Consider the following 13,666-nt stretch of genomic DNA (forward strand, 5'->3'; position numbering starts at 1 on the left):
TCTGACTGATGTCTTGAGATGTTGCTTCAATATATGCACATAATTCTCCTACCTCATGATGCCATCTATTTTGTGAAGTGCACCAGCCCCTCCTGCAGCAAAGCAACCCCACAACATGATGCTGCCACCCGCGTGCTTCACGGTTGGGATGGTGTTCTTCGGCTTGCAAGGCTCCCCCTTTTCCCTCCAAACATAACGATGGTGATTATGGCCAAACAGTTCTACTTTTGTTTCATCAGACCAGAGGACATTTCTCCAAAAAGTGCAGTTGCAAACCGTAGTCTGGCTTTTTAATGGAGGTTTTGGAGCAGTGGCTTCTTCCTTGCTGAGCAGCCTTTCAGGTTATGTCGATATAGGACTCGTTTTATTGTGGATATAGATGCTTTTGTACCTGTTTCCTCCAGCATCTTTACAAGGTCCTTTGCTGTTGTTCTGGGATTGATTTGCACTTTTCGCACCAAAGTATGTTCATCTCTAGGAGACAGAATGTGTCTCCTTCCTGAGCGGTATGACGGCTGCGTGGTCCCATGGTGTTTATACTTGCGTACTATTGTTTGTACAGATGAACGTGGTACCTTCCGGTGTTTGGAAATTACTCCCAAGGATGAACCAGACTTGTGGAGGTCTACAATTATTTTTCTGAGGTCTTGGCTGATTTCTTTTGATTTTCCCATGATGTCAAGCAAAGAGGCACTGAGTTTGAAGGTAGGCCTTGAAATACATCCACAGGTACGTCTCCAATTGACTCAAATTATGTCAATTAGCCTATCAGAAGCTTCTAAAGCCATGACATACTTTTGTGGAATTTTCCAAGCTGTTGAAAGGCACAGTCAACTTAGTGTATGTAAACTTCTGACCCACTGGAATTGTGATACAGTGAATTATAAGTGAAATAATCTGTCTGTAAACAATTTTTGGAAAAATGACTTGTGTCATGCACAAAGTAGATGTCCTAAATGACTTGCCAAAACTATATGTCGTTAACAAGAAATTTGTGGAGTGGTTGAAAAACGAGTTTTAATGACTGCAACCTAAGTGTATGAAAATTTCCGACTTCAACTGTATATATCTATTCATTATACGCTACATGACCAAAAGTATGTGGACACCTTCTCCTTGGACATTTCATTCCAAAATCATGGGCATTAATATTGAGCTGGTACCCCTTTTGCTGCTATAATGAGCCTCCACTCTTCTGGGAAGGCATTCCACTAGATGTTGGAACATTGCTGCGGGGACTTATTTCCATTCAGCCACAAGAGCATTAGTGAGGTCAGGCACTGATGTTGGGCGATTAGGCCTGGCTCATAGTCGGCGTTCCAATTCATCCCAAAGGTGTTCGATGCGGATGAGGTCAGGGCTCTGTGCAGGCCAGTCAAGTTCTTCCAAACCATTTCTGTATGGACCTCGCTTTGTGCATGGGGGCATTGTCATGCTGAAACAGGTAAGGGCCTTCCCCAAACAAAGTTGGAAGCACAGAATCGTCTAGAATGTCATTGTATGCTGTAGCGTTAAAATGTCCCTTCACTGGAACTAAGGGGCCTAGCCCGAACCATGAAAAACAGCCCCAGACCATTATTCCTCCTCCACCAAACTTTAGAGTTGGCACTATGCATTCGGGCAGGTAGAGTTCTCCTGGCATCCACCAAACCCAGATTCGTCCGTCGGACTGCCAGATGGTGAAGCATGATTCATCACTACAGAGAACGCGTTTCCACTGCTCCAGAGTCCAATGGTGGTCAGCTTTACACCACTGCAGCCGACGCTTGGCATTGCGTATGAGGGTCTTAGGCTTGTGTGCAGCTGCTCGGCCATGGAAACCCTTTTCATGAAGCTCCCGACAAACAGTTATTGTGCTGAGTTTCCTTCCAGAGGCAGTTTGGAACTCGGTAGTGACGTTGCAACCGAGGACAGACAATTTTTACATGCTACGTGCTTCAGCACTCGGTGGTCTGTGAGCTTGTGTGGCCTACTACTTCGCAGCTGAGTCGCTGTTGCTCCTAGACGTTTCCACTTCCCAATAACAGCACTTACAGTTGACTGGGGCAGCTCTAGCAGGGCATACATTTTTGAACATCTTGGCCATGTTCTGTTACAATGAGGAAAAATGTATTTGATCCCCTGCTGATTTTGTACGTTTGCCCACTGACGAAGAAATGATCAGTCTATAATTTTAATGGTAGGTTTATTTGAACAGTGAGAGACAGAATAACAACAAAAAAATCCAGAAAAACGCATGTCAAAAATGTTATACATTGATTTGCATTTTAATGAGGGAAATAAGTATTTGACCCCCTCTGCAAAACATGACTTAGTACTTGGTGGCAAAACCCTTGTTGGCAATCAGAGGTCAGACGTTTCTTGTAGTTGGCCACCAGGTTTGCACACATCTCAGGATGGATTTTGTCCCACTCCTCTTTGCAGATCTTCTCCAAGTCATTAAGGTTTTGAGGCTGACGTTTGGAAACTCGAACCTTCAGCTCCCTCCACAGATTTTCTATGGGATTAAGGTCTGGAGACTGGCTAGGCCACTCCATGACCTTAATGTGCTTCTTCTTGAGCCACTCCTTTGTTGCCTTGGCCGTGTGTTTTGGGTCATTGTCATGCTGGAATACCCATCCACGACCCATTTTCAATGCCCTGGCTGAGGGAAGGAGGTTCTCACCCAAGATTTGACGGTACATGGCCCCGTCCATCGTCCCTTTGATGCGGTGAAGTTGAACTGTCCCCTTAGCTGAAAAACACCCCCAAAGCATAATGTTTCCACCTCCATGTTTGACGGTGGGGATGGTGTTCTTGGGGTCATAGGCAGCATTCCTCCTCCTCCAAACATGGCGAGTTGAGTTGATGCCAAAGAGCTCCATTTTGGTCTCATCTGACCACAACACGTTCACCCAGTTGTCCTCTGAATCATTCAGATGATCATTGGCAAACTTCAGACGGGCATGTATATGTGCTTTCTTGAGCAGGGGGACCTTGCGGGCGCTGCAGGATTTCAGTCCTTCACGGCGTAGTGTGTTACCAATTGTTTTCTTGGTGACTATGGTCCCAGCTGCCTTGAGATCATTGACAAGATCCTCCCGTGTAGTTCTGGGCTGATTCCTCACCGTTCTCATGATCATTGCAACTCCGCGAGGTGAGATCTTGCATGGAGCCCCAGGCCAAGGGAGATTAACAGTTCTTTTGTGTTTCTTCCATTTGCGAATAATCGCACCAACTGTTGTCACCTTCTCACCAAGCTGCTTGGCGATGGTCTTGTAGCCCATTCCAGCCTTGTGTAGGTCTACAATCTTGTCCCTGACATCCTTGGAGAGCTCTTTGGTCTTGGCCATGGTGGAGAGTTTGGAATCTGATTAATTGATTGCTTCTGTGGACAGGTGTCTTTTATACAGGTAACAAACTGAGATTAAGAGCACTCCCTTTAAGAGTGTGCTCCTAATCTCAGCTCGTTACCTGTATAAAAGACACCTGAGAGCCAGAAATCTTTCTGATTGAGAGGTGGTCAAATACTTATTTCCCTCATTAAAATGCAAATCAATTTATAAACTTTTTGACATGCGTTTTTCTGGATTTTGTTGTTGTTATTCTGTCTCTCACTGTTCAAATAAACCTACCATTAAAATGATAGACTGATCATTTCTTTGTCAGTGGGCAAACGTACAAAATCAGCAGGGGATCAAATACTTTTTTCCCTCACTGTATAATCGCCACCCGGCACAGCCAGAAGAGGACTGGCCACCCCTCATAGCCTGGTTCCTCTCTAGGTTTCTTCCTAGGTTTTGGCCTTTCTAGGGAGTTTTTCCTAGCCACCGTGCTTCTACACCTGCATTGCTTGCTGTTTGGGTTTTAGGCTGGGTTTCTGTACAGCACTTTGATATATCAGCTGATGTAAGAAGGGCTATATAAATACATTTGATTTTGATTTGAAATTTGACAAACTGACTTGTTGGAAAGGTGGCAACCTATGACATTGACATGTTGAAGTCACTGAGGTCTTCAGTAAGGCCCTTCTACTGCCAATGTTTGTCTATGGAGATTGCATGGCTGTGTGCTTTATTTTATACACCTGTCTGCAACAGGTGTGGCTGAAATAGCTGAATCTACTAATTTGAATCCACATAATTTTGTATATATAATGTATGTTTGTTTCTATATATAAGTGTTTATGTGTGTGTGTGTTGTACCTTTCTCAGCCTGGTCTATGATCTGTCTCAGTGCTTTCTTCAGACTGTTAGCTCTCAGCATCAGCTGTTCTCTGGACCTATGGCAGGTTTGGAGACAATTCAAATTCAAGTAAGTCAATTCAGGAAGTAAAATGAAATTCCAATTCAATAATTGAAAAAAGGCAATCAATCCAACTGAAAAAGATAAGCTATTTATTTAATACGTTTTTACATTTTTTAAATATTAATTTCAAATCACTTCCTCCATTGAGTGAGGTAAACGTGAATTGACCTCAACCCTAACCTGCATGGGGGCCGGGGTTCCCCTCCGGTAGTGTCTGTACCCCTCTCCTGGTCCCCATCCTGGGGTGGCACACTGCCGGCTGGGACCACCTGGGCATCAGCCTCCTCACTCAGAGCCTTCACCAGACTGTCCAGTTTCTCATTCAACAGGGCACACTGAGGGAGAGATAAACACTAACCCAAACCCTTCACCAGGCTGTCCAGTTTCTCATTCAACAGGGCACACTGAGGGAGAGATAAACACTAACCCAAACCCTTCACCAGGCTGTCCAGTTTTTCATTCAACAGGGCACACTGAGGGAGAGATAAACACTAACCCAAACCCTTCACCAGGCTGTCCAGTTTCTCATTCAACAGGGCACACTGAGGGAGAGATAAACACTAACCCAAACCCTTCACCAGGCTGTCCAGTTTCTCATTCAACAAGGCACACTGAGGGAGAGATAAACACTAACCCAAACCCTTCACCAGACTGTCCAGCTTCTCATAGAGTTCAAATTGGATTAACTCTATACTACGGTATGACATCATAAAAATACAACACAATAGGTACTTTATGTAAATATTGTAGAACCAGGATTGTTTAAAAATATGAACGTTTAAAAAATATTCAGGGTTAAACATACTGCATATTACACTTTGCTTCGAGACAGTTAGAGAGGAGAGAATGCCTCTGTCTCCGTCCCAAATGGAGCCCTTTTCTCTATACAGTGCACTACTTTTGACCAGGGCCCATACAGGTCTGGTCAAAAGTAGCGCACTATAAAGTGAATAGGGTGCCATTTGGAATGAAACCTCAAACTTTAAAATTTTCTAGATGCTCCTCTACCACTACCCACCTCTCTCTGCCCACTTGTTATCCGCATTATACAACCTGTTACGTAAGACACACACATTTATGCATGCAGAAACACACATGCACGCACACACACACACCTTCTTGGCCATAGCGTCTGCCTCCTCCTTGTTCTCTGTAGCTCTCTCGTATGCTCTCCCCACCTCCGCTACAAAATCATTTACCGTTCCACACAAAAACCTGCAGGAGAGAGGGATGGAGACAGGGAAGGAGAGAGGGTGAGTGGGATGGAGAGAGAGAGAGATGGAGAAAGAGAGAGAAAGAGAGGGGGGGTGAGTGGGATGGAGGAAGAGAGAGAGGAAGAGAGTGAGAGATACAAGTGTGAAATATATTTCTCCATTCCTGTATTATGTATGTAAAGTCAATAAACCATACTGTACTTCACATTTCAGGTGAGCGAGATAAGTACACAGTATAAGCATAGAGCAGACATGTCATTCCCTATTGCACAGACGATGTCAGTAGTACACTCTACAGTGCTAAGGAGGCCCCCTAAGTAGTGTCTCTAGTCTAATGCACTTCAAATGTCCCCCAAGTAGTGTACTAAGTAAGGTTTAATCTTGTGTAAGGACCCAGCTGGCAGAGGGACTGAGCAGTGCCCTTGGCAGAGGAGAAAATCAATACAGAGACACACACAGACACCCTCCCTCTCTCCTCTCTCTATTAGCCTTCCCCACTCCCTCCCTCTTCAGAGACACTCCCTCTCTCTGATTTACTCCCTTCTCCTTCACTCCAGACATCCCCATGACATTCAGACAATATCCCACCCTCCCTCTCTCTCAATCTCTCCCTCCCGCTCATCCTTCCTCCTTACCTACCCATATCCCTCCTCCATCCCCCCATCACATCTGGAGGACTGGGCTATCCCAGCATGCATTACACGTACTTGGCAGAGGATATGACATCCGTATGTTTGTCGGAGTCCAGGATCTTGGTGAGGTGGGAGGCCACAGAGTCTGCATACTGAGTGATGTGGACCTGAGGGGAGAGGTATGACAGTTTCATTAAAAAGCCTGTGTATTGTGAGAAACTGTGGTGTCATTTTGGCTCAGAGATTAACAACCAGTTACATGTAAAAGCCTATGTATTTTGAGAAATTGTGTCGGTACGTCAGCTCAAACATGAGCCCTATGAAAACTGAGTGATATGGACCTGAGAGGAGAGGAACAACCAGTTTCATGATACATCCTGTGCATTTAGAGAAACTGTGGCTTAATTTTGGCTCAGAGAGTAGTAGTGTTAGTAGTAGTATTTATTGGGATCCCCAATTAGACTCTCCAAGGCACTGGCTACTCTTCCTGGGGTTCAAACAGGAAACAAAACACAACAAATAAAATACATAATATAAGAACATAATATAGAGTGCCTTCGGAAAGTATTCAGACCCCTTGACTTTTTCCACATTGTTAGGTTACAGCCTTATTCTAAAATGGATTAAATAGTTTTTTCCCCTCATCAATCTACACAGAAACCCCATAATGACAAAGTAAAAAAATATTACATTTACATAAGTATTCAAAGAGTTCAGACCCTTTACTCAGTACTTTCTTGAAGCATCTTTGGCAGCGATTACAGCCTTGAGTATTCTTGGGTATGATGCTACAAGCTAAGAATTATATTTGGGGAGTTTCTTCCATTCTTCTCTGTAGATCCTCTTAAGCTCTGTCAGGTTGGATGGGGAGCATTGCTGCACAGGTATTTTCAGGTCTCTCCAGAGATGCTCGATCGGGTTCAAGTCAAGGACATTCAGGGACTTGTCCCAAAGCCATTTCTGCGTTGTCTTGGCTGTGTGCTTAGGGTCATTGTCCTGTTGGAAGGTGAACCTTCGCCCCAGTCTGAGGTCCTGAGCGCTCTGGAGCAGATTTTCATCAAGGATCTCTCTGTACTTTGCTCCATTCATCATCGCCTCGATCCTGACTAGTTTCCCAGTCCCCACAACATGATGCTGCCACCACCATGCTCTAACGTAGGGATGGTGCCAGGTTTCCTCCAGACGTGACACTTGGCATTCAGGCCAAAGAGTTCAATCTTGGTTTCATCAGACCAGGTCTTAGATTCTTTAGGTGCCTTTTGGCAAACTCCAAGTGGGCTGTCATGTGCCTTTTACTGAGGAGTGGCTTCCGTCTGGCCACTGTGTTTTTGGGGACCTTCAATGCTGCAGAAATGTACCCTTCCCCAGATCTGTGCCGCGACACAATCCTGTCTTGGGGGTCTACGGACAATTCCTTCAACCGCATGGCTTGGTTTTTGCTCTGACATGCACTATCAACTGTGGGACCTTATATAGACAGGCGTGTGCCTTCCCAAATCATGTCCAATCAATTGGATTTAACACAGGTGGACTCTAATCAAGTTGTAGAAACACCTCAAGGATGATCAATGGAAACAGGATGATGCACCTGAGCTCAATTCCGAGTCTCATAGCAAAGGGTCTGAATACTTATGTAAATAAGGTATTTCTGTTTTTTGTTTTTTAATAAATTAGCAAAAATGTCTAAAAACCTGTTTTTGCTTTGTCATTATGGGGTATTGTGTGAATATTGCTGAGGAAATAGTTTTCTTTAACCCATTTTATAATAAGGCTGTAACGTAACAAAATGTGGAAAAAGTCAAGGGGGCTGAATACTTTCCGAAGGCACTGTACATAATACTACATAATGCTGCCTTTGCCTCACGCTTCAGAAACAGGAGATGGCTCCTGCCTTGTAGGTCACACAAGCCAAGGATTCGTACAAGGCCACCCACCTACATAATACAGTGCAAATTACAATACAAAATATATCAAAATGGCTGTGTCTCTTCACAGACCCCGTTATGCCGTAAGGTGTTCTTTTATCAGTTTTTTAAATATGGTTTTATTACTAGCTTGAATAACCTGGGGTGGCAGAGAGTTCCATGTAGTCATGGCTCTATTTAATACTGTGCGTTTCCCAGCCTCTCTTCTGGACCTGGGGAATGTGAAAAGACCTGATTGTATAACTTGTGTTGTACCGATAAGTGTTCAAACTGTGTGCCAACTGCTTGAACACAGTTCGGTACCTTCAACACATCAACACCTCGTACAAAGACCAATAGTGATGAAGTCAATCTCTCCTCAACTTTGAGCCAGGACAGATTGACATGTATGTTACTGACATTCGCCTCCGTGTACATCTAAGTGCAATCAATATGTGCTGCTCTGTTCTGGACCAACTGCAATTTACCTATGACCCTCTTGCCGCACATGACCACACAACTGGGCAGTAGTCCAGGTGCGAGAAAACTAGGGCCAATAGGACCTGTCTGGTCGACTGAGATGTCAAGAAAGCAGAGCAACACCTTCCCATTTTAGCAACCATTGAGTCTATATGTTTTGATCATGACAGCTTGCAATCAAGCAGTTTAGTCTCCTCAACTTGCTCAATCGCCACATTATTCAATAATAGATCTTGATGAGGTATAAGGTTGAGCGAGTGATTTGTCCCAAAAACTATGCGTTTAGTTTTTTGGATATTTAGCACCAGCCTATTGCTATATAGTTACCCATTCTAAAACTGACTGGAGCTCTATATTAAGGCTGTCATTTATTTATTTTACTGTATTAGCTGACATATATACTGTTGAGTCGTCAGCGTACATAGACACTAATAATAATAACAATAATGGCCCAAGCCAGCTACCCTGCGGTACACCACACTCAACCAAATTTGCATTAGAGAGGCTTCCATTAAAGATGCACTATGCAGAAATCACTCCGCTATTTCCTGGTTGCTAAAATTCTAATTGTTTGTCTAAGCAAGTACAGTGTAGATAATCATTGTACCATCTAAACCGCTGTGAAAAATATTTTCCATAACCCAAAATAAGTATTTTCAGCTGCTTGAAGCTGGTGTACAAAAACGAAAGTAAAAGACGCAAAAACAAAACTTAAGCACGGGAAGCATAGAAATAGTGCACATAGAACAGATGTACCACTTCTTAGACTTCCTTTCAATGATAATGACAGATCATATGTCACATTTCTATGTTAATTTGGTCAGCTCCCACAATCTTCTTACATCAATGTCTTTCAGGCAATGATCTGTCATTTGTGTAAGTGCCGAGCATGTTAAGTGCCCTTCCCTACAAGCATGCTGAAAGTCTGTTGTTAATTTGTTAACTGTTAAATAACTTTGTATTTGGTCAAACACAATCTTGTTCAAAAGTTTGCTAAGCACGGGTAACATGCTGATTGGTTGGCTGTTTGAACCTTTAAAGGATGCCCTGCTATTCTTGGGCAGTGGAATGACCTTTCCTCCCTCCAGGCCTGAGCGCAAACACTGTTTTCTAGACTTAAATTGAATATGTGGCAAACAGGAGTCGCAATCTATTCCGCTACCAACCTCAGCAATTTAGCATCCAGGTTGTCAGTACCAGATGGCTTGTCCTTATTTATAGATACCAACAATTTCTTACTTTGCGGAACTCAGAACTGCAATGCGTGTCTTTCATTATTTTGTCCGTTATGCATGAATATGAAGGCTCAGCGTTTGTTGTTTGCATGTCATGCCTGAGTTTGCTAATCTTGTCAACAAAAATGTGATTCAAGTGTTTGGCAATATCAAAGGGTTTTGTTATGAACAAGCCATCTGCCTCAATTAAGAATGAAAAAAAAAAAAAAAGGATGGAGCCGAGTTAGTATTTTTGCCTAGAATTTCATTAAGGCACTCAAGAGCTTTTTACTATCATTCTTTATATCGTTTATCTTTGCTCCATAGTATAGTTTCTTCTTCATTATGTTTAGTTTAGTTACGTGATTGCTCAATTTACTGTATGTTTGCCTTGTATGATCGCTTATACACAATTTTAGGTCCAGTCTTTGGAACTTTTTTCCAGATATGGCTAATACATTATGTTCACTACATCCAATGGGTGTGGATACTGCTTTAGAGAAAATTTCTTCATCATTAGTAAAGATATGATCAATACACATGGATGATTTAGTTCCTGTTCAGTTTGTACTGTATATACCCTGGTAGGTTGACTGATAACCTGAACCAGATTATAGGCATCTTGAAGCTTCTTTTTGAGTGGACAGCTTGATGGTCACCCAGAAAATATACCTCTCTGTTGATATCACATACATTATTGGGCATTTCACACAAATTGTCACATTCTGACCATAGAAAGCTTTTATTTTCTATGGTAGAGTAGGTCAGGGCATGACAGGGGGTTTTGTCTAGTTTATTTATTTCTATGTTGGTTCTAGTTTCTTGTTTCTATGTTGGGGGTTTTGTTTAGTTTCTGTATTTCTATGTGGGGTTCTATAGTTTCTGTATTTCTATGTTGTTTTTTGGGGGGGATGATCTCCAATTAGTTGCAGCTGGTCATCGTTGTCTCTAATTGGGGATCATATTTAAGTTGTTGGTTTTCCCACTAGGTTTTGTGGGAGATTATTTAGAGTTAGTGTGTGTTGCACCTCTTCGTCACGATTTGTTGTTTTGTTTATTTGTATGTCTTGCATAGTTTCACAGTTATAATAAAATGTGGAACGATACACACGCTGCGCCTTGGTCACCTTCATCTTCAGACGAACGTGACACAAATAGTCCAAATACTGACTTATTAACAACCAGTTTAATGATAAAGCCTGTGTATTTAGAACTACTCTGGTGTCATTTTGGCTTAAAGAAACAACCAGTTTCATGGAAAAGCTTCTGTATTGTGAGAAATTGTGGTGTCATTTTGGCTCAAAGAGAAACAGACGGTTTCATGATAAAGCTTGTGTATTTAGAAAAACTGTGGTGTCATATTGGCTCAAACCTGAGCCCTACGTACCTGCAAGGGGGAGTCGGGACTAAAATCGTCTTCCTTCACCATGGGATAGTGTTTGGTAGGCAGCTCGTATGTCATCACACTCCACCTGAGAACAAAAACACAAACAGACACTGATGTCAAATGCCAGGAAATAGCAGTGTATCAACCCATGAAATCGGGACAAATGACACTGACAGTTTTTCTGACTCACTCAACATATTGACCTCATCATTTATCTGTAGACTAAACAGATTACCTTAATCCTTCTCTAGTTTGACAACCATAGAGAAAGTTGCTCATCCAGTCTTAGAAGATACAGTTTGGAAAGTCCAGATTTATATTCTGTATGTTATCACTTACAGTTTAATGTTCATGAGTTGTGACTCAACATCCTGTCCCAGTATCATAGCAAATACCTTTCAGACAGTAAATACCGTTCAGATAATACATACCTTTCAGATAGTCAATACCTTTCAGATAATAAATACCTTTCAGATAATAAATACCTTTCAGATAGTCAACACCTTTCAGATAATAAATACCTTTCAGATAGTAAATACCTTTCAGATAGTCAATTATTTTCAAATAATAAATACTGTACCTTTGAGATAATAATTACCTTTCAGATAATAAATACCTTTCAGATAGCAAATACCTATCAGATAGTAAATACCTTTTAGTTGTAAATGCCTGTCATGGCATTATTGCAGTTATAAAAATACCTTTCATAACTACACTGTAATTGCCTATGTAACTTTTAGCGTCCCTTTATTCAATGTAGTCTCGAAATCTTGCTCTAGCACATATAGTTACCTCTCTCCTCTCCTCTCCTCCTTCCCTCTCACCCCCTCCCTCATCTCTCTCTCGCTCCTACCTGTCAAGCATCTTGGTGGTGGCTCTCTCCAGCTTCTCCAGGATCTGTAGCAGTTGAGCATCATCATCACATAGTCCTCCCCATCCCAGCACCCTGGCTAGGTCATTACCTGTACCCAGAGGGAGGACTCCTAGCTGACACTGGAGGTGGGGGGGGATGAAACACACAGAACAGAGATCAATATATATACACACAGACATATGAAGAGACTGTTACTGATCAGAATCTATCGCTCTCTATCTTTCCACATTTGATCTCTCTCTCTTTCTCGCTCTGTCTCTCTCTCCGTCTCTCTCTTCTAGACTTACTTGTTTGTGCAGGTTGAGTTTATCCAGTTCAGACAGGACCCAGCCAACACTGCCGTCCCCGCCACACACCAAGATACGAAACGTAGCGAACTTCTGGAACACACGCAGACTGGAAAAGAGGGGGAGAGAGACAGAGGATAGTGGGAGAAAGGAAAGGAGAGAGGTGGTATCAGTGGAGCACTTCTCATAGTCAATAGTCAAAGATTGTTACAAATGTTCAACATTAACAAGAAAGATTGGTAATACTTCACTTGAAAAAGAAAAGGAGAGCTGCACACTCTAGGAGCTCAGATGCAATAATTGAATATAACCTAATAACCAACGTTTTGACAGACAAGCTGTCTTCATCAGGGCATAATACTTTACTTAAAGCAGGTATAATGACTCTGAATTTCTGTTGTTTATCTGTCAGGGACTATGTACAACATGCTATTGCCCCAGATTTAGCTAGATAGCTAACTTTCATCTGTAGTCCCTGATGCCGTTATAATGCATTAAGAGACGTCATGGGCATGTATAACCTCCTTTTAATGTCTTAATATCATCTCATAATGATCCTGAATAAATACCAGTATTATGAACCTTTGATAGACATTAATAAAGGCTCATACGTGCTTATACCAAGTTATAAAGCCTTATACCTGGCAGGCTTAAAGTAAAGTGTTATCTAACGGTTATCAATCAAATACATTATAACACAACCAAGATGTCGCACTCTTACCCCAGCTGTGGTCCTCCGTTCATCAAGTCAAAGACCTGTGCTGGGTTGAGCAGCTGTTTGAATTTCCTTAGAAACTTAACCCCTTGGTTGTCTCCGCTCTTAGAGTTACACAGCACCAGGAGAGGAGAGGTGCAGGAGGGAGAGGTGGCCTTCCAAAAGCCTGAAGAGAAAGATAAAAATACAGGTTTAGTTTGGGGTCGTAGGTGTGTGGTTGTCTTCACTCTTGGGGTGTGTGGCGGAAATTCAACACCAGGGACACCTGAGGTCAATATTAAATGAATCACTCTTTATTATCAGTTAACTGGAGAGGTTACAACAAACACACGTACAAAGTACAAGTCTGCCACAAGCTCCGCCAGGGCGGTCCCTTCAGTCCTCTTATATACTGCTACACAGAAAAGCTACATAGGCATGGTTCATAGGGTTGGTTCTTGCAGTTATCTGTTATCGCGCGGGCTCAGTTTCTCAATGTCTCCTATCTTAACTTCCAGAAAATATTCTGGGGGTTCTGCCAATTGGTCTGAGGAGGAAGTCACAGTCACCTGCACAAACCAAGATAGAGCAGAGAAGATGTATACTGTGTACAATTCAAGGCTATATCTTCAGACACAAAAATGTTCCCTTACAGATGCATTCGGATTGTTTCTGAGATTTGGCCTTTTTCCT

The 13,666-nt window shown here is 42.5% G+C and overlaps 1 protein-coding gene across 4 annotated transcripts in view; it reads right to left on the reverse strand.

The window, feature by feature from the left end:
- Window positions 1-13,666, reverse strand: part of si:dkey-172j4.3 (diacylglycerol kinase delta) — a 137,824-nt gene that overhangs the window by 32,108 nt on the left and 92,050 nt on the right. For all 4 annotated transcript variants that reach the window (XM_082977556.1, XM_082977557.1, XM_045721860.2 and 1 more), the window contains 8 exons: window positions 13,001-13,160; window positions 12,280-12,388; window positions 11,972-12,111; window positions 11,119-11,203; window positions 6,209-6,300; window positions 5,403-5,502; window positions 4,468-4,622; window positions 4,185-4,261 (listed from right to left, as the gene is read on the reverse strand). In XM_082977556.1, coding sequence (XP_082833682.1) covers window positions 4,185-4,261; window positions 4,468-4,622; window positions 5,403-5,502; window positions 6,209-6,300; window positions 11,119-11,203; window positions 11,972-12,111; window positions 12,280-12,388; window positions 13,001-13,160 — 918 coding nt within the window. The remainder of the gene's footprint in view (window positions 1-4,184; window positions 4,262-4,467; window positions 4,623-5,402; window positions 5,503-6,208; window positions 6,301-11,118; window positions 11,204-11,971; window positions 12,112-12,279; window positions 12,389-13,000; window positions 13,161-13,666) is intronic.

Source organism: Salmo salar, chromosome 07, assembly GCF_965601325.2.
Source record: "Salmo salar chromosome 07, fSalSal1, whole genome shotgun sequence".
NCBI classification, from domain to species: domain Eukaryota; kingdom Metazoa; phylum Chordata; class Actinopteri; order Salmoniformes; family Salmonidae; genus Salmo; species Salmo salar.